A 21,275-nucleotide genomic window follows, 5' to 3' on the forward strand; every position below is an offset into this window, starting at 1 on the left:
CTCTTTTCTTTCTTTACCATTGCGGTGTGCTTTTTAAAATTATTTTTAATTAAAATTATTTTTAAATTATTTTACTATTATAAGAACGTGCGCGCTTGTGCAGTGATTCATTGTTTGACAGCTAGAAGCTAGTCCATTAACGACCTACACACAGAGCGCTAATAGATTGTGAGAGGTGGTTTTGCTGGAGGCAACAAATGGAGCACCACCTATTTTTAAACTGATTACAACACAGGATGATTGTTGTCATGGGAACAAACAGTGCACAAGCCGACACAACTCCAAAACAGTACACTGCTTTGGTATGTAATGGCTTACCGTCAAAACTTTGCACTTTTGCTTCTAATCCCCATAACAGGAATAGGCCTTTCGGCCTCTCAATCCTGTTGGGCCACACGATTGGATCATGGCTGACTGCATGTGAACTCCACTCAACTGCCCTCAATGTCGGAGCTCAACAAAAATTGACTAATCTCAATTTCACCATTTTCTGATCTTCAATTTAAGTAATTTCAATGGCAAGGCTGGTATCTGATGCCCATCTCCAATTGCCCTTGAACTGATGGGTGGCATGGTGGCTCAGTGGTTAGCACTGCTGCCTCACAGTGCCAGGGATACTGATTCAAATCCAGCCTCAGGTGACTGTCTGTGTGGAGTTTGCATGTGTGGGTTTCCTCTAAGTGCTCTGGTTTCCTGTCACAGCCCAAAGATGTGCATATTAGGTGGATTGGCCATGCTAAATTGCCCCACAGTGTCCAGGAGTGTGCAGGCTAGGTGGATTGGCCATGGTAAATTGTCTGTAGTGTCCAGGGGGTGGATCAGCCATGGTAATAGGTGGGGTTACAGGGATAGGGTGTGGGACTGGTGCTGGGTGGGATCCTCTTCAGAAGTTTGGTTTGGACCTGTTGGGCCAAATGGCCTCTCTCCATGCTGTAGGGCTTCTATGAATGGCTTACTATACCATTGCTCTGGTGCTACATGTAGGTGAAAGCAGGAAAGAATTACAGATTTCCCTCCCTCATAAAGGGCATTAGTGAACCAAATCAATTTTTCTAACAATTGATGGCAGTTTCACAGTCACCATTACTGAGACCCGATTTCGCTGAGCTTCTGTATTGCTAATCCAGTGACATTACCTCCAGCTCCATCTCTCCTGCTGACTACCCAGCCTCAAATGCTTTTTGCCTAAGAGATTTCCATATTCCATTAGCCCAGAGCAAACACCATCTTGTAGATTGGAGGGTGGGTGTGTAATCTGATCCACTTTAGGAGCCAGCTAAGTGCAACCAATGGATGCTTTTAGCTTTTCTCCCTCACTCTGGGGAAATCCTCCAGCCTCTGTTGTCTCCTCATGTCACAGTGAGGCTGAGAGCCCAGCACATGAGAGAAGCTGAACCTTATTGCTTGGGTATCATGTGCTGGGCCATTTTTATTTTTCTGAAATGAGTAGATTTTCTCGTGGGTGAAATGTTTTCAATGAAGGCAATTCTCACCAAAAGGAAACAGGAAAATGGGAGATCATGACCAAACATTCTTGGATCAATCAAAGAAATGTTCAAATACTTTTCTCTACAGAGAGTGAAGAAAATGCTTATACCACACTCACATCTCACATCAAAAATATCCACTTAATTGTTCCCTATAAAAGATAACTAAGAACAAGAGCAAAGATCACAAGTTTCATTTTAAAATTCTAATCTAATTTACACATCATGTTTGGGCCAAATTTTAATAGCCTCAATCCAGGACTTTATAAGAGATGGCATGAATTTATTCAACATATCAGTGAACATGTTTAGGATGGTGCAGGAGGAGTGAGCTAAGAATTAAGCGTAATATAGCTGAATGAATATTTTGAATTTTGGCTGTTTAACTCTAGACATATTTCCATGTTCAGTGCATCAGGCTGATGCCACAAAAATACACTATCCATGCCAAATGAGAATGCACAATTACATGCCCAATGCCTGGCTAATTCCAAGACTTATTAAGATATTTATTATAGAGTCATACAGCACGGAAACAGATCCTTCGGTAAAAGTGTAGATATTGCTGTCCAGACCGCCATTTACTGCCAACTCTAACTGCCCTTCAGAAAGTGGCACTGAGTCAACTTCTTGAACCACTGCAGTCCCTGTGGCCTTGGGAAGGCAGTAGCGTGCTGTTACTATCACAGGCTGACAATCCGGAACACCATGCCAGTGTTCAGGGCATATGGGTATGAATCCCACCATAACAGATGGAGAGTTTTGAATTCAATCCAAAAAAAAATCAACCTGGCCTAATGGTGACCATGGAACCATTGTTGACTGTCATAAAGACCCATCTGGGCCTGGCCTACATGTGACTCCAGAACCACCGCAATGTGGTTGATGCTCAACTGCCCTCTGAGCAATTAGGGATGGGTAATAAATGCTGACCCACCCTATGAACAAGTAAGAAAAAAATGTATCCACATAGTACTGTTAGGGAGAGAGCTCCAGGATTTTAGTCCAGTTTATTAATTGAATTCAAATTCCATCAGCTGCTATGGTGGGATTTGAATCCATAATCCCAGAGCATTAGCCTGGATCTCTGGATTGCTAGTTCAGTGACATTACCACAATGCTATCATTTCCATCCAGTGAACATATCCAGTGGTCTTTAAAGGGACCTCTGCTAAAAAATCAATGCAGAAGGCTTTTATCTTTTTGATAGATCTAGGGAAAGCAGACCTCAACAGGCTTAGGCCAAAAGCATGCAAGAACAGGTAGACTTAATTTCCATTCCATCACTTCAAGCTAACTTTGTTCATTACCTTAAAATCATTCCCTAAAAGTTTATAGAGACATACAGCATGGAAACAGACCCTTCGGTCCAACCAATTCACACCAAACATAATCCCAAACTAAACTAGTCCCACCTTCCTGCTCCTGACCAATATCCCTCCAAACATTTCCTATTTCATGTATCCATCCAAATGTCTTTTGAATGTTGTAATTGTACCCGCATCCACCACTTCATCAGGTAGTTCATTCCACACGCATTCATTCCAAATCTCTGTGTAAAAAAATTGCCTCTTATGGCTTTTTTAAATCTCTCTCCTCTCACCTTAAAAATGTGCCCCCTCGTCTTGAAATTCCCCATACTAGAGAAAAGACAACTAACATCAACACTACCTATACCTCTCATTATTTTAGAAACTTCTATCAGGTCACCTCTCACCCTCCTATGCTCCAGTGAAGAAAGTCCCAGCCTATCCAGCCTTTCCTTATAAATCAAACCTTCCATACCCGGCAACATTCTGGTAAATCTCTTCTGAACCCTCTCCAGCTTGGTAATATCCTTCCTATAACTGGGCAACCAGAAGTGGACACAGTATTCCAGAGGAGGCCTCACCAATGACCTGTACAACATCAACATAACGCCCCAACTCCTACACTTAAAGGACTGAATAATGAAGGCAAGTGTTTAACCTTTTTTTCAGAAACTAGGAACATGAGTTGGCCATTTGGCCCTTCAAGCCTGCTCCACCATTCGTTATGATCAGACTTATCCTCTTTCTCAATGCCACATTCCTGCTTTCTCTCTACATCCCTTGATGTTTTTACTATCTAAAAAATTACTAGTCTATTTCTAGAATACACTCAGTGACTCGGCTTTCCACGTGTTCTGTGGCAGGAAATTTCCCAGGTTGACCACACTCTAAATGGGGAGAGTGTTTCTTCATCTCAGCTCTAAATAGTCTACCCTGTATCCTGAGACTTTGTGCCATGGTTGTAGACTCCCATTTTTGAAGAACCATCGCGGTCACCAAGAGACAATACCAACAGAAACAGAAGTTGCTTAAAAGCTCAGCAGGTCTGGCAGCATCTGTGAAGAAAAGAAATCAGAGTTAACATTTCAGGTCCGGTGGCCCTTCCTCAGAACGGACCTGAAACGTTAACTCTGATTTTTTCTTCACGGATGCTACCAGACTTGCTGAGCTTTCCCAGCAACTTCTGTTTTTGTTCCTGATTTACAGAATCTGCAGTTCTTTTGGGTTTTTGTTTTAAGAGACAGTACCAGGCTGAACCAGAGTCCCAGACTAACCACAAAAACACCTGTTGACTATGGTGAGACTTACACGCTATAACGGGCTACAAAGCGAAATTGAGTAGAATCGCTGACAACAAATGCACCCCTCCCCTATGAGCTCCATGCATTCTCTGCACCTTTTGAACAGAAGGTCAGTGAAATAACGTCACCTGCTCCAACAGCTTCAGGAGCACCTGTACCCACAGTCACCACTGTAGACCTCAGATCGGCCTTTTTAAATCATCAGAAAGTCCCTGGCCGTGCACTCAGATCCCGTGCAGAACGGTTAACACAAGTATTTGGAGACATCTTTAACCTCTCCTTGCTACAATGTGAGGTTTCCACCTGCTTCAAGAAGACCACTATCATCCCGGTGCCAACGAAAAATCAGGCAGTGTGCCTTAATGAACACTGCCAGGTGGCTGTGACATCCATCAGTCTGAAGTGCTTCGACAGGTTAATAATGGGACACATCGACTCCAGTGTCCCAGATTGCCTTGATCCAGTACAATTCACCCACCGTCACAATAGGTCAACAATAGATGCCATCTCCTAGACCCTACACTCATCCCTGGAACACCTGGATAACAAGGACATCTATGTCGGACCCCTAATTTATTGACTCTAGCTGCACCTTCAACTTCGTCATTCCAGCCAAATTAACCTCCAAATTCCGAGACCCAGGACTCTGCTCCCCCCTCTGCAGCTGGATCCTTGATTTCCTTACACATACCACAATCAGTGAGGATAGGCAACAATACCTCCTCCACAATAATCCTCAATACCGGTACCCCACAAGGCTGCATACTCTGTCCCTTACTATACTCCTTATACACCCACGGCTGTGTGGCCAAATTCAGCTCTAACTCCATTTACAAATTTGCTGGTGACACCACCATAGTCGGTCGGATCTCAAATAATGACAAGACAGTACAGGAAGGAAATTGATAGCTTAGTGGCATGGTGTAAAACAATCTCCCCCTTAATGCCAGCGAAACAAAGGTCATTGACTTCAGGAAGCAGAATGGAGGACACTCTCCTATCTGTATCAGTGGTGCTGAGGTGGAGGTGGTCAACAGTTTCAGGTTCCTCGGAGTACACGTCATCAACAATTTGCCCTGGTCCATGTCGATGCTACAGTCAAGAAAATGCACCAACACTTTGACTTCCTCAGAAGGCTAAGGAATTCGGCATTTCCACATGGCTCTTACCAATTTTTAGAGATGCACCTTAGGAAGCTTCCTATCTGGATGCATCACAGCTTGGTATGGCAACTGCTCTGCCCAAGACCACAAGAAACTTTAGAGATTTGTGAACCAGCCCAGTCCATCATGAAAACCAGCCTTCCTTCCATTGACTCAGTCTACACTTCCCACTGCCTTGGCAATATAGCCATCATAATCAAGGACCCCTCTCACCCTTTTCCATCAGGCAGAAGATACAAAAACCTTAAACACACATCCCAACAGATTCAAGAACAGCTTCTTCCCCGCTGTTATTATACTTCTGAATGAACCCCTCAAATTTCAAATTTATGTTGATCTCACTCTTTATGCACCTTCCCTGCAGCCGTAACATTGTATTCGCTCTGTTCTATTACCCAAATGTAATTTGTCTGGTATGATCTGCCAGTAATGCATGCAACACAAAACTTTTCACTGTACATACTATATTTATTTTCTTTATTCATTCACAGGATGAGGAGCATTGCTGGCTGGGCAGCATTCATTGCCCATCCCTAATTACCCAGAGGGCAGTTAAGAGTCAACCACATTGCTAGAGGTCCGGAGTCAAATGTAGGCCAGACCAGGTAAGGTTGGCAGTTTGCTTCCCTAAAGGACATTAGTGAACCACATGGGTTTTTCCAACAATTGGCAATGGATTCATGGTCATCATTAGATTCTTAATTCTAGATATTTTATTGAATTCAAATTCCACCATCTGCCATGGCAGGATTCAAACCTGGGTTCCCAGAACAGGGTCTCTGGATAACAGACTGGCGATAATACCACTTGGCCATCGTCTCCCCATAGACCATCTGGGCACAGGGATTAAAGATTCCGTTCTAGAATAGAGTCTGAATGAATGACCCATTCAGTTCAATCATCTTTCCACACGCTGCAAGTATAAGAAGAAAATTGTTCACACTGCAAAAAGGGGCAAATGTGAAAGAAGACAAGACAGAGAAGAAAAAAAACTTTAGGGAATGGAAGACAAAAAGTGGAGAAATGAAATGTGGCAACAAAAGTCAGCAAACAGTCAAAAACAGTCACAAAAGTGAGGGAGTAGATCAAGAGGAGCACATATAAAACAAGGAAGAAGTTGAGAACAATGTAGCAGTATCAGAAGAAAGAGAGGAACAAACAAAATAGAAGACAGACATGAGGAACAGAAGTGAGAAAAGGCACAAGAAACAAGGGTGCTCACTACAGACAGTGTTTTTTTTAAATAGAGTAGCTATAGTGTGGAAAAAGGCCATTCAGCATAATGACTCTCCAAAGAACATCTCACCAGGACTCACCCTCCCTACCCTATCCCTGTAACCCTACATTTCCCATGGCCTATCCACCTAACATGCACATCTCTGGACTGTGGGAGGAAACCAGAGCACCTGGAGGAAACCCATGCATGCAGGGAGAATGTGCAAACTCCACACAGACAGCTCCCTGGTGCTGTGAGGTGGCAGTGCTAATCACTGAGCCACCGTGCTGCTAAAGGGAAATGAAACAGAAATGCAACAAAGACAGCAAGGCAAAAAAAAAAGGGGAAAGAGAAAGGGGAACTAGAGATGGAATGGGAAAGTGAAGATAGAAAGTCTAACAGAAGGAAATAAAGAAGCAAGCACAGAATTGGTGTGAGGAGATTGAAAGTGGCAAAATCAAAAGAGTGAGACAGTAGCAAGAATTGAGAGAGGGACAGCAGTGAAATGTGTGTGAGAAAGGTGAATACAAAGAGGCTTGAGGGGAGAGATTCAGAAAGTTTTGTCCAAACTTGCTGTCAAGAATGATTATTTGTTTGAGCAAGTTTTGCGGATTGGTGACTGAGTAAGCCTGAAAACAACCAGATCACTGTTTTGTTGCTGGTTGGCTCAAGTTAAAGTATTTAGTGAATGTCAGGCAGCGTGTATGGTTTGAGTTGACAACTATTGACAGTGAGCTGGGAAAATCTCCTCCTACCTTTCCAAAATAAGTTCACCATTTACATGATTAGGCATGAGCTATCAAAAGGGACCCATTACTTACGTGAAGCTACCAAACCTTTGAATATGTTTTTCCACCTCGCCCAGCCCTAGCTTAATTCTAATTCGCAATCTCAGTGTGGAACTGAACCGCTGCTCTCCATCCAGCTGGACTAGGGAGGAGAAAAAAGCCAAGACTATCAGATTTCTAATTGCAGTTGTTCTACATGTTTGCAAACATATTCTGTACAGCACAGAACTAAGCCATTTGGCTCAAGCAGTCCATGCTAGACTTTATGCTACACTAGTTTATTCTCCAAATGAACCTTCACCTCCGACCCTTGTGACAAAGACCAGAGGTAAATAATTCCAACAGGGGTTTGTGGAGATGGGGTAATTGTGGAGGGGTGTAAGGGGGTCAGCAAGAAGCTGAGACCACACCTGGAATATTGTGTGCAGTTTTGGTCTCCTTTTCTGAGGAAGGATGCTCTTGCTCTTGTGGGAGTGCAGCAGAGGTTTACCAGGCTGATTCCAGGAGTAGCGGGTCTGATGTATGAGGAGAGATTGACAAGGTTGGGATGGAGGGGGGATCTCAGAGAGACTTATAAAATTCTAACAGCACGGAACAGGGTAGGTACAGGGAGGATGTTCCCGATGGTGGGTGTGTCCAGAATCAGGGGTCACAGTATGAGAATTCAGCGTGGACGATTTAGGACAGAGATGAAGAGACATTTCTTCACCCAAAGAATGGTGAGCCTGTGGAACTCGTTACCACAGGAAGTAGTTGATGCCAAAATTTTCAATGTATTCAAGAGGCGGCTAGATATAGCACTTGGGGCGAATGGGATCAAAGGTTATGGGGAGAAAGCAGGATTAGGCTATTGAGTTGGACAATCAGCCATGATCGTGAAGAATGGCAGAGCAGGCTCGAAGGGCCGAATGGCCACCTCTTGCTCCTATCTCCTATGTTTCTATGTTTTTGTGTCAGCAGGTGTCTGTGCCAACCCCCATCCTTGATCCTTTGCTGAGATATTGAATGTCCCTAAAAATGGACACACTCCTAACCCAGAGTCAACAAGCAGGCGTGTGGTTTTACTTGTCATATATTGAATGGCCCACACCCTCCCACAGGGGATTAATCCCAGTAGCAGTGGGATAAAGCTCTCATTAACTGGCCATTTAAGAACCTCAAATGGCAGTTGGGAAGTCCCATCGCAAGCCTTCCCAAATTAATTCTAGTAGGGGGTGCGGTTTCACCACCTTCCTGCAGAATTACATAACCTTCCCACCTCAAAGCATAAAACGAGAGAGGACCTAAAATTCCCTGGCTTACTGCAGGCCCAAACACGATCTTTTCACATTGCAAACTAAATAATAAAAGATAAAGAGACATTCTGAAAGAAAGGGGCCTTTCAATTTGGAGACATCACTAACTTCCCTCTCTCGCAGCATTGACCCAACTGCTGCATGTCACCCCGACCTGTGGTCCCGATTAGATGTGGAGTCCTCCTCTACTCCTGGAATTAGGCGCCTTCCTACTGAATGGTCACCAATTAGCCATATGCTGTTGGATGATCTGAGGAAGTGGTGGGTGAGGCAGGAGAGCAGGCCGACATCTTAGAGATTATGATCCAACTCTCTTGCTTAACCCCCAACCCCCAAAAAAAGTATATAAAACCCAGCTCAATGTTCAACTGCAACTATGTTCCACATTCAGACACACAGTGAGCATTGAACCGAGCACTCGAGGCAAGGTGTCGAGCATCTCATTCAACTCAACACCACCTCTGTCTCCATTTACTTCCTGCCCCAGCAATCTAGGGGGTAGAAATGTCTCTGCAATGTTTCTCCTGATCTTTGCATTGCCAGAAACGGACAATCTCCCCCAGATCAAGTGTTGGGAAAACCGATCCTGTTAAGTGTCAGCTTCAACTTGTATGGTTGAATTATATTGTCACGTGGTCATTACAAAGGTGACTGATTTGCCCCACTGCAGGATTTTACCCTTGAAAAGGAAAAATTATCATAAGGACACACATCTTAACCTGAACATTTTTGTATGAAAACCTTAAATGGGGAACACTGAAACATACAAACTTACTTCCTGGCATTGCTCCTTTCAGGGATGACTTTGCAAGACCGGTTTCCCACTTGAACCATGTGGGAGGCTGGTGTTATTGGGGGCCCATGTGGAGATTGGAAATCGCGGCCACATAGAGTTAGCATGGTCTCTCCATTGACAGGAGCACTTTTGGGTTGAAACTGTAATATAAAGAAAATAAGGAGAAAAAGTACAATGAGTACATGTGTACAGGTGCAAATACATTTCAAGAATGCAAGCCTTTTTTTAAATTCAGGCATTTGTTCTGATTTATACCTCAATTATCTTGTAATTTCCAAATAGACTTCAATGTTAATTTATTGAAGATTATTCTGCTGCTTTGGAAATGGCCAATTCTTTCTGTATGGTGCAGCTATGGTATCTGTAGAGGATAGTGTGATCTTTCCTTTTTGTAGACTTTCTTAATGCCATCTGCTTTTACAGAATTTTATTCAGAAAAAGTAAAGCATTGCTGCATTGTGATGGACAATCCTTCTTCCATCTTTCACCATGAAACATTGCCTATCACACCCTTGAGGCTATAATTTTTGGCCCCATTGGATGTGATCACAGAGGGAGGCAAGAGTGGAATCTCTCATGTTAGAGTGCGTTCAAAACAATGGGGGCAAGATCTGTTGAGCAGACAGTGTGGAAGGAAAGAAGGCTATGGCATCCTGTGGGATGGGAGGGAGATGGAATTTTGAGGGGTGTCCCCTGTTGCGAGCTAGGCCTTTCATCCAAATGTGGAGATCCACTGCCTTCCCACCTTTGTGCACACAGGCCTCCAAAAGCGGCCTGCCCACTCCCACCTGACCACCCCGCCTGCCAATGTATTGCATGGGCAATATAGTCTTCAGCTCAGTAGGCTTGTTAATAAGCCTGACTGACCTTTGATCATTTATTTAAATATTGTGGTGACAGTCATCCAACACGGAAACAGACCCTTCGGACCAATGTCCATGCCGACCATGTCTCCCAAACTAAACTAGTCCCAATTGCCTATGTTTAGCCCACATCCCCCTAGACCTTTCCTATCCATGTACCTGTCCAAATGTCTTTTAAATGTCATAATTGTACCAGCCTCCACCACGTACTTTGACAGTTCATTCACCATACGAACCGCTGTCTGTGTGCAGAAGTTGCCCCTGAGGTCCCTTTTAAACCTTTCCCCTCTCACCTTAAACCTATGCCGTCTAGTTTTGGACTCCCCTACCTTGGGGAAAAGATCTTTGCTATTCACCTTATCTACGCCTATCATGAATTTATAAACCTCTGTAAGATGATTATTGGGGGTTAGGTCAGGACTGGGTGGCAACGTGATAGACTTATTACCAAACCTATTTCATGTGTCCCCTTCAAAAACATACCCAACAGGGGCCTGTATAATCCAATTCATCCTCTTCTATCCAACTTATTCTGCCTCAGCGCTATTAAACTCAGACTTTTCTGCCTGCAAATGAATGGAGGTCACTGTTCTCACTATATCATAATTCTTGCTTCGTCTGTTCGTATCTTGTTCAGCCCTCTGCCTGAAACTTGCTGCTGTCCCAGAATAAAAGCCATCTTTTTAAAGTTTGCCATTGGGATTTGGGCTTCACTGACCGGGCTAGACTCTATTTCACATCCTAGCTGAACTTGAGAAAGTGGTGATGTGCTATTAAATGGAAAGAAGATTTTGCATTTGTGTGGCAACTTTCATGACCTCGTCGTGTACATCAACGCACATTACAATCCATGAAATGCTTCTGAAGTATAATCCCTGTTGTAATGTAGGAAAAGCGCAATCAATTTGAGCACAGCAAGCTCCCATAAAGATTAATACAAAAATGATTGGATGATCTTGAATTTTGAATGCTGGTGGTTGAGGGGAGAAGGTTAGCCTGGTCCTTGGAAATACAGCCCTCCCTCATTTTCATAACGGTGCCACGTTATCCCTCTCATCCACCCGAGAAAATAGATGGGGTTCTATTCTCAATTTAAGAATGGGAGACGTTGGTGTCGTGGCAATGTCAATAGATGAGCAATCCAGGGCCCCAAGCCAATGTTTTGGGACAGGGGTCCAACTTGCTCCACTACTTAAAACAATTCATTACCAAATCTAGGATTGAAAACTAGCTTCAGTAATGGTGGCCAGGAAACTATCATTGATTGATGTAAAAGCCCAGTCTGGCTCACTAATGTACTTTAGAGAAGGAAGCCTGCCCATGGTTTGGAGTAATGTGACTCCAAATGAAATGATATTAACTCTTCAACGGCCACTGAAATAGCTGAGCACACCATTCAGTTGTACCAACTTGCTACAAGTTACCAGTTGAACTGCAGTGGCTCTCAACATTGCCAAAGGCAGTTGGGTATGGGTAACAAATACCAGTCTTGCCAGTGGCTCCACCTCCTAGGAAAAATCATTACGCCATTTCTTCAGGTCCAATCAGAGCGTCAATGTCCCTTTCTGGTGCACATGTTCCTCTAGGGTCGGACATAAAGCCACAACTTTCTGACTCAGAGACGAGAGCGTTACCAATTGAGCCACAACAACATCTAAATAAACGACTGTGGAAGTGTTGAGGTCTTGTTAAAGAAAGCCCTGCCTCATGCGGCACCAACTTCCAAGTGTGCATGAAGCTGAACTTTATTCACTGTTTCCTACACAGGAGGAGATGCAGGCTATTCGGCCCCTCCAAGCCTGCTCCACCCTTCAATAAGATCATGCTGATCTGGTTGCAGTCTCAACTCCACTTTCCTGCCTGTGGCCCCACCCACCACAACCCTAAACGTCCTTGTCGATCAAAACCTACTTAACCAAGCCTTGACTCAATTCACTGACTGAGCCCCCACTGGTTTTGAGGTAAGGTGAAACAATGTTGGGACCAATGGCAGTGCACATCAATAAAATAGAGGAAAAAAAACATTTAAGGACATTTTGAGAAGGTCATTGAGATGGACAACAAAATAGATTCAAGGATCACTTCTTGAGAAGGGAAAACCAGGTTAGAAAATAGATGGGGGTTGTTGGTCATCTTGTAAAGATATAGGATCCGTGGTCTCTGAGCCCGAATTTCTGGGTTTGAGCACCACCTCAGAACTTGACGACCAAGCAAGGTATGCTCCCAAATTAAAAGATTACACGTGCAGGTTCCTTCTATGGGCTGTCCTCCATGGAAAATGTCCTCCTCACTTCGAGTGAGGGCCATAGCAGGAAGATCTTTGCCTTTACAATCACTGGCACGGTATCAAAGCAAGGAAGTAATGCAAAACCTCAATGGTTCACTGGATAGCTTTAGGAAGGATTTTAAGACCTTAGAGTCAAAGAGACTAACCTCAGAGAGCATCAGAGATGGGCAGCATGGTGGCTTAGTGGTTAGCACTGCTGCCTCACAGCGCCAGGGACCTGGGTTTGATTCTAGCCTTGGGTGACTGTCTGTGTGGAGTTTGCACATTCTCCCCTTGTATGTGTAGGTTTCCTCCAGGTACTCCAGTTTCCTCCCACAGTCCAAAGATGTGCAGGTTAGGTGAGTTGGCCATGCTAAATTGACCATAGTGTGTCAGGGATGTGCAGGTTCAGTGGGTTAGCCAAGGGAAATGCAGGGTTACAGGGATAGGGGGTGGACTCAAGGGGCCGAATGGTCTGCTTCTGCACTATGATGAGATGTAAGTTTTTAGTTACATGGAAAGCCCAATCTCCATACAGCAGAGAAGGTCAAGCAGAAATTTAATAGAAGTGTTTTCATTCATGAGGTGGTTTGATAAAGTCAACAAGCAGAAACTGTCTCCAATGGCAGTAGGAGCAGCAATCAGAGGTCCCGGGTTTAAGGTGAAGGAATTGGAAAGGAGATGAGGATTTTCTGTTTTTGAACGCAGTGAGTTGTTATGGCCTGGAATGAACTGCCTGAAAGGGGAGTGGAAGCAGATTGGGTAAGAACTTACAAAAGGAAATTCAATCAGCCATAGAAGTATTAAAGTTTGAAGGGCCGGGGGGAATAGAGCAGAGGATTCAGACTCATTGCGTAGCTCTGTCAAAGAGCTGCCAAAGGCACAAATGAACCAAATTGTCCCTTCCTGAGCTCTGATTCTCAACAGCATTGTTGATCCAAACAGAACTGTGGATAACTGGTAGAATAGTTAACAGGATTGCAACCTGACTGCCAGTAACCTGTAAAGTTATTCCCTTGGCTGCACTTGAGCTAGACCATCCTGATTTTTTGATTGCTATTTTTCTGCAATTTCCTATTTGTAAAAATTTCAGGGTTTTGATTTGTTTTTAGCTGCAAGATAGGCAGCTTCCCACTTGTCAAGTTTCAATACGTCCAGTTGAATGAGCCACTGCCATTGCTTCTCATTAGATTCAGCCATTCTGTCCATTCAGTGGTGAGAACAGAGACGGTCACTGTTAAAACTCAGTGGACTTCTGTTAATAAAACCAGCAACGTTGTGCAATCAAAACAGGCTCAGAGTCTAATCGTCAACAGACAAAACTCAAAGGTCATTTGGAAACAGCAAGGGAATGTTGGAGTCTAACCACTTTCAGATAAAATAGGTTAATGTTAACTCTTTATGTGTGAGGCAGGCTGCTATAACAAATATAAATCAAATTTGTCTTAGGAGAATAATCCCAATATTGAACCATTCACTTTACAACCAGGAGCCTGTTAATTTATAACAGTAGGTTAACGTGAATTATCACACACACCCAACAGTTTGGCTAACTGTTTTTCTTCAAAAACCTCTTAAAAGTATTTGTTCATCTGCACTTCTTCCAATCTCCAACACCACCTCTTTACTAAATCGGCTTTCTTCAAGCATGAGTATTGACAGTGAGCGTTGCCAGATCACACAATGGATGGTATCACAGCTAAGCACAACTCAATAATTTCCAGCAGGACATATACTTCCAACAGTGGGAATCCTAGCTGACCTTTTCCTCTCTGATCATTGGGTGCCCAGGCTGGCTTTTCCACTCGCATTGCCACTCTGATTGGTCCATGTAGACTAGTGAGAAAAGAAGATGGGAGGAACCAAGTGGAAAACGATCGCAAAGCTGAAAGGGAAAGCAGGAGGTGGAAGCAAAGGGGCAGGATGCGGGGAAAGGACAAAGGCAGAAGTCACACACAACACTAGGCTATAGTCCAACAGGTTTATTTGAAATCACCATTTGTCAGGTGAAATGAGAGAGGAGCACACAGACACAGAATTTATGGGCAGAGAGAGATCAAGGGCAGAGAGATCAAAAGACCATACAAATGGTGTGAGTGGAGTATTGAATATGGGACTTGGCTATCAGTTTCTGCTCAGCAATTCAGTCTCCGATATTCGGGTAAGCGTCCTCCAAGGCGGCCTTCGAGATACACAACACAGAATCGCTGAGCAGAAACTGATAGCCAAGTCCCATACCCATGGAGATGGTCTCAACCATGATCTTGGGTTCATGTCACGCTACATGTGACCCCACCGCACTGTTCTGTATCTGTAACATCTTCCTTACTGTCCTGTTTTGTCACCATCACCTGGGTAAATTGTTATGATCTCCCTACTTTAATTAGTGTGTATGGTTGTGGATTACCTGTTACTTTAGTTAGACCTGCGGCATGTGACTCTTATACTTATCATGTTATTCCAGTCATTTGGTTTTATCTCCAGCAACACCATATTTTTAATTTTTTGTAATTATCTCTCTGCCTCATTTAATCAAATTATAGGTCATCCCTTGGCTTTTTATTCAGCTGTTGACACTTTACTCACGCTGTCTAACACTTCAGATCACGTGCACAGACTTATTCAGCAATCCATTCACACTATTTGTATGGTCTTTTGATCTCTCTCTGCCCATAAATTCAGTGTTCTGTGTACTTCACTCTCATTTCACCTGACGAAGGGGCTACGCTCCAAAAGCTTGTGATTTCAAATAAATCTGTTGGACTATAACCTAGTGTTGTGTGATTTCTAACCTTGTCCACCCCAGTCCAACACTGGCACCTCCACATCAGGGGAAGAAGAGGAAGAGGATGGAAGGGAAGGGTTGTATTTACGTAATGTTTTCACACAGTCCCAAAGCACCTTATAGGCACTTAAGTACAACTGTATTATTGAATTCGCAACTGTCAATTTATGCATCTTTCACAAGAACAATTAAATTTTCCAACACAGGCTGCAAACAGGTTCCGTTCTGGAGTTGCTTCATGAGTCAAATTGTGAAAGTTAGAACTCAGTCTAGGACAATGGAAAGCAGCTGTGTATAAGCATAAATGTTCACATGTCTAAACACTGCATGGGATCAGGTTTGTACATTCGTAAATCAGGGACCCCATTTATGTTAATTACTGTACTGCAGGTTGAAGATTAAATCATGCTCAAGTCACTTTGAGAACTCTCCTGCCCTACTTCAAGTATGCCAAGGATCTGTTATGTGCAGAGAGAGTAGGGTTTAACTTCTGATCTGCAAGACAACACCACTCACATATAAATAAATTGCAGTTATATGAACCTTTCATAACCACTGGACATGCCAAAGCCAGTGGAGCACAGCATTGAGCCAAGACTGTGTGCACAATCCTCTGAAGTGATACTTGGACCTACAGCCCTCTGACTGGGAGCTGAGGGTCTGACACAGGGATCCAAGACCAGTAATCAACTGCAAGGCCCAGAGACCAACAGATCTGCTCGCTGGTTCATCAGGAGAACCAATCTGCTTTGAACAAAAAGTTTTATACATTGTTAGAAACATACCTCAACAATAACAGGTGTACAAGTATCTGGCAACCACTTTTTATGGCATTCCCGCTGCCGAGTGCAGGACCCTTCACACCAACCACATTTCATAAAGGATGGTGCAACCTGACATGATTTGCAGGTGAGGAAGTGATGACAGCCTGGCCCATCAACTGGTACTTTAGTCACCTGAAATCATAACAAAAAGGAATGCCACATATTTCTTTGTATATTACAAAACATTCTAGAGAAATTTCAACTATGAGGAGAGATGAGGTAGGCCCTGGTTGTGTTCCCTAGAGCAGAGAAGGCGAAGGAGAGGGTCCTGACTGAGATGTTCAAAGTTATGTCCATTGATTTCCGAGATAGGGAGAAACTTTTCCCCCTTAATACAAGGGTCAATTACTAAGGAGCACAGATTTCAGTTAAGGAGTAAGAGGGTTAGAGAGTATTTGAGGAAAAATGTTGTTACCCAGAGGGTGGTGGATATCTGGAACTCACTGACTAAAAGGTTCAGAAAGGCAGGAACCCTCAAGGCATTTAAGAGCTATTTAGGTGAGCACTTGAAATGCCATAGCATACAAGGCTACAGAGCATGTACAATGGGATTAGAATAGATAGCTGCTTGACGACCAAGAAGGATACGATAGACTGAAGGGCCTTTTTCTGTGCTGTAAAAAACTCTATGACTGTTCCTAACTTAGTTGCAATGTCATGGTGCTCAAGGCAATGTACTGTCCTTATTACACAAGATGGAGCTATTCACTTAGAGGTGAATCTTATTAAGGTGTACAAGACCCCAAGGGGATTTGAAAAGATAGCTGCTAAAGTAATGTTTCCACTTAGAGAAGAGAGGCTGGAACTCAGGGGACACAGTTCAACAATCAGGACTCTAATCAAGTAAAGTAGTCACTAATTTATTCTGAAAATCGTGGGAGGAGATTTCCTGGGCTCATGTTAATAGAAAGTTGGCCAACGCATGTTTGAGGTCATAGTCAGGTCACCCCTGATCTTACTGACTGATGGAGTAGACTCAAGGGGCTGAGTGGCCTATTCACACCCCTAGTTTGTATGTTTAAATGCATTTGCCAATTGGATTACATTCTTGAAATACAGTCCCAACCCACGTTAGTCTTCATTACATAGAGAATTGAACATAAAACTGGTGAATTTGTTTTGCACGGGGATATCAATCATCGGTAGTTTGAAGATACGTTACCAGCAGATATCAGAATTTTTTTCTGTATTTGATTTTACATAAAATCAGGAGTAGGCCCCTGTTCCTTTAGACAGATAATCAACCTGCTCAGAAGTGTTTTTACACACCTCTAGAGAAGGTGGGAATTGAACTCCGGGCCTCCTGGTTCTGAGGCAGGGACACTGTCACTGCACCATTAAGAGCTCATCCTGTGATCATGCATGCTATAGCTCCTCTATAAATACTTCTGGAACAGCCCGAGGGCTCTCGCCTCTACCAGGCTGAGTTGCACACCCATACCGTCCATTGAGTGGGGAGAAAACACCCTCTCATCAGTCACTCTGCCTTAAACGTTGTGCTCTCCTGTGTTATTGACCTCTTCGCTCAGAGGAAACATTTCTCCTAAGTCCCTCAGAACTTTATACAGCTCCCTCCTCCTCTATAAGGAAAACAACACCAGCTTGTCGAGACTCTCTTTGTAGTTGAAACTCTTCAGCCCAGGCAACATTTGATTTGATTTGTTGTTGCTGAGGTGTGGTGGTGTGTGTTGTTTTGCGCAGTCCAGATGGGTCATGCCTTGCATGAGTACATCACGGTAATAGCTGAGAATGCAGAATATAGTGTCACTGCCACAGAAAAAATGCAGAGGAAGATCAACTGTAACATATGAGAAGTCTGTTCATAAGTCTGATAAAGTGGGGAAGAAGTTGATCTTGAATCTGTCGGTACCTGTTATTAAACTTCTGTATCTTCTGCCTGATGGAAGAGGGTATAACTGGGATGGAAGGGGTCTTTGATCATGTTGGCTGCTTTCCTGAGGCAGCAGGAAGTGTAACCAGAGTCAATGATAGGCTGGTTTTTGTGATGGACTTGGCTGTGTTCACAAATCTCTGTAATTTTTTGCAGTCTTGGGCAGAGAAGTTTCCATACCAAGCTGTGATGCATCCAGATGGGTGCAGCTATAAAAAATTGGTAAGAGTCATGAATAAAAACAGAAGTTGCTGGCAAAGCTCAGCAGGCCTGGCAGCATCTGTGAAGAAAAAAATCAGAGTTAATGTTCCGGATCCGAAATGTTAACTCTGATTTTTTTCTTCACGGGTGCTGCCAGACCTGCTGAGCTTTTCCAGCAACTTCTGTTTTTGTTCCTGATTTACAGTACCCACAGTCCTTTCAGATTTTATTTGATAAGAGTCATTGTGGACATGCCGAATTTCCTTAGCCTCCTGAGAAAGTTGAGGTATTGGTATGCTTTCTTGATCGTAGTGTTGATGTGGATGGACCAGGACAGACTGTTGCTGATATTTACTCCTAGAAGCTTGAAGCTCTCGATCATCTCCACCATTGATACAGAGAGGAGCGTGTCTTCCACTCCGCTTCCTGAAGTCGATGACCAGCTCCTACATTTTGCTGATGGGAGAGATCGTTATCTTTACACCATGCCACTAAGCTCTATCTCTGTCCTCGTGAATCTTCTCTGCACTCCCTATCCAGATTCTTCCTGTACTGTGGAGGATACTTGCCTTTATTAGTGGAACCTTGATAGGTGATGAGTTGAAAAGCATCACTTTGAGTTAACTACATCTCAGGAGGAACTGCTGATCATTAGACTGTCCAACATCTGAGACACCACCTTGTAAGAATTTTAAAAAACTCCTGCGCATGCATGCGTTCGTCAGCAACGATATTTCACAATATATTTCCAAATATTTCAGAGATTTGAAAGCAAAGCACTGAAAGGTTACAGGATGTTGTTGCACCAATCTGTTGTATTACAGATTATTAGCTCATAAGTTCCCTTTTTACCCCTGGCCTCTTTCCATCTGAGCTGTTTGGAAAGGATGAGCCAAGCAATTTTTCACGTCAGAAGCAGCCAATTTTTTTTTTTAAAAATACACAAGTCGAGAGTTTTATATTAATTCAGGGGTCATGAGCAATACTAAGAAGGGCAGCACTTATTGTCCATTGCTAATCGCCCTTGAGAATGTGGTAGTGAGTTGCCTTCTTGAATCATCACAGTCCATGTGGTGTTGATAGACCCTCGATGGTGTTAACGAGGAAGTTTCAGGAATTTGACGCAGCGACAGCAAAGAAACAACAGGATAGTTTCAAGTTGGGGTGACGCTTGCCTGGAGAGTAGGTTATGTCTGCACATACGTGCTGCCCTAGTCCTTGTTTTTGGCAGAGAGAACATCGCTGACCAGGTCAGCATTTATTGCCTGTCTGTAACTGCCCTTCCTGAACTGCTGCAGTACGTAGCATAGATAATACCACAGTGCCGTTGGGAAAGGCATCCCAGGATTCTGCCCCAACTAAATGAACCTTCCGAGGTTTGGCTAGTGATCTTGGGAGGGGTTGTATTCCTATGTACCAGTTGCCCTTGTCCAACCCAAACCTATTGTAGATGATTCAACAATAAGCCGAAGAGATTTAGTTAGTAAACTAATTTATTGGACAAGAATGTTATGAATCAAAAAGTGGGGTTCAAAAATTGTTCATAACGAAAATACAGAAGGGAAATATCTTGTAAATGTTTATAAAAAGGTTGATTCTGTGATGTTTTCCCAGAGCCTCAAAATGAACGGCAATGCAAAACCAAAAGCTGCCTGTAAAAGATAGTAAACATATGAAATGAATCTTGTGTAACGTTTTGAAGATAAAATCAGGAACTTGCGAACAGAAAGGTTGGTTACATCAGTGATATCTGACCGGTTCTGTATTCAATTCGTTCCCTGTCCAAATGGAATAACAGTAGACTTCTCCTGTTAAATTCTTACCTTTGAGCCAGTAACAAACAGCAAGGAGTCATTCAAGTGGGCAACTTTTCGAGAAACTGGATCCGACTCACTCAAGCTGAAATTTGCATGTGGTTTAAAGGATCGTTGAATGATCACCTACAAGAAGAAAGGAATTCAGAATTTTCAAAGGTAGTTCGTAAAATCAAAGCAAAAGCTGTTAACAGAAACAGCCTTCTCATAACATGCACCTAATCAGTGAATGGTTACAATGTAGGAGAGACTGTTTGTTCTATCATCGGCTCTCCAAATGAGAAAGCCCCCTCTTTACCTCATGGCCTTGCACACTCTTCCTTTTCAATGATGGTGATCATGAAATGATTGTTGGAAAGATTTTTCTGGTTCACCAAAGTCTATTAGACCCTTGAAGAACACAGCTAGCCAGGCAGCATCTAGAGGAAAGGAGAAGTCAATATTTCGGGTATTACCCTCCTTCAGAACTGAAGAAGGGGAATAAGTAATACCCAAAACATTGACTCCTCCTTTCCTCCAGATGCTGCCTGACTTGCTGTGTTCTTCCAGCCTTGGATTCCTTGTCTACCTTGGATCCCAGCATGCGCAGCATTTTTGTCCATTCGACCCTTACCAGGTCTGTCCCATATGAGATTCCAAATCCACTATAATGCGATTGGCTTTCAACCACCCTCTGAAATGGTCCAGCAAGACATGCAGATCAAGGGATATTAGGGATGGACAATAAATGCTGTCTTTGCCAGTGACAACCACATCCCAACAATGAGTAAGAAAAATAAAAGCACAATCAAATTTGGTGTCTTCGTTCACATATCCCTTGCTCTTACTCACCATACCTGTCTCCGCTGAATCCAATCTAACTGTTTCACACACCACCATTTCAATCTTTTGCACATCCAGCCAGCATTTCAAATTAGGTGGCAGGAAACTAACCACCATCTAGATTCCAACCTCTGAAGCTCTCACCCAAATTCCTTTCTTTCGTAGATTTTCTGAAGAAGGGTCTAGGCCCGAAACGTCAGTTTTCCTGCTCCTCTGATGCTGCTTGGCCTGCCATGTTCATCCAGCTCTACAACTTGTTATTGCTCTTCCTTTCTTTCGTTACTTCTCCTTTTCACTACTTCCATTCCTGTTTCCAAAGCTCCCCTTGAAATGTATCTTTTCAACTCACCTTTCATCAGCTCTCAAAATATTCTTATTCTTGGTTTTCCATTCTTTCTGACGTGAAATGTTTTGGCGAATCAAAGACACCACCTAAGTATCAGCCACTGCAGA

At 43.3% G+C, this 21,275-nt stretch overlaps 1 protein-coding gene across 3 annotated transcripts in view; it reads right to left on the reverse strand.

Annotated features, from left to right (window-relative positions):
- mst1rb (macrophage stimulating 1 receptor b) overlaps nt 1-21,275 on the reverse strand; it is a 118,304-nt gene that overhangs the window by 32,203 nt on the left and 64,826 nt on the right. For all 3 annotated transcript variants that reach the window (XM_048606671.1, XM_048606672.1, XM_048606673.1), the window contains exons 4-6: nt 20,010-20,126; nt 16,056-16,226; nt 9,336-9,496 (exon numbers count right to left, since the gene is read on the reverse strand). In XM_048606671.1, the coding sequence (XP_048462628.1) occupies nt 9,336-9,496; nt 16,056-16,226; nt 20,010-20,126 (449 nt within the window). The remainder of the gene's footprint in view (nt 1-9,335; nt 9,497-16,055; nt 16,227-20,009; nt 20,127-21,275) is intronic.

Source organism: Rhincodon typus, chromosome 16 (genome assembly GCF_021869965.1).
Source record: "Rhincodon typus isolate 14 chromosome 16, sRhiTyp1.1, whole genome shotgun sequence".
In the NCBI taxonomy this organism is placed as follows: Eukaryota; Metazoa; Chordata; class Chondrichthyes; order Orectolobiformes; family Rhincodontidae; genus Rhincodon; species Rhincodon typus.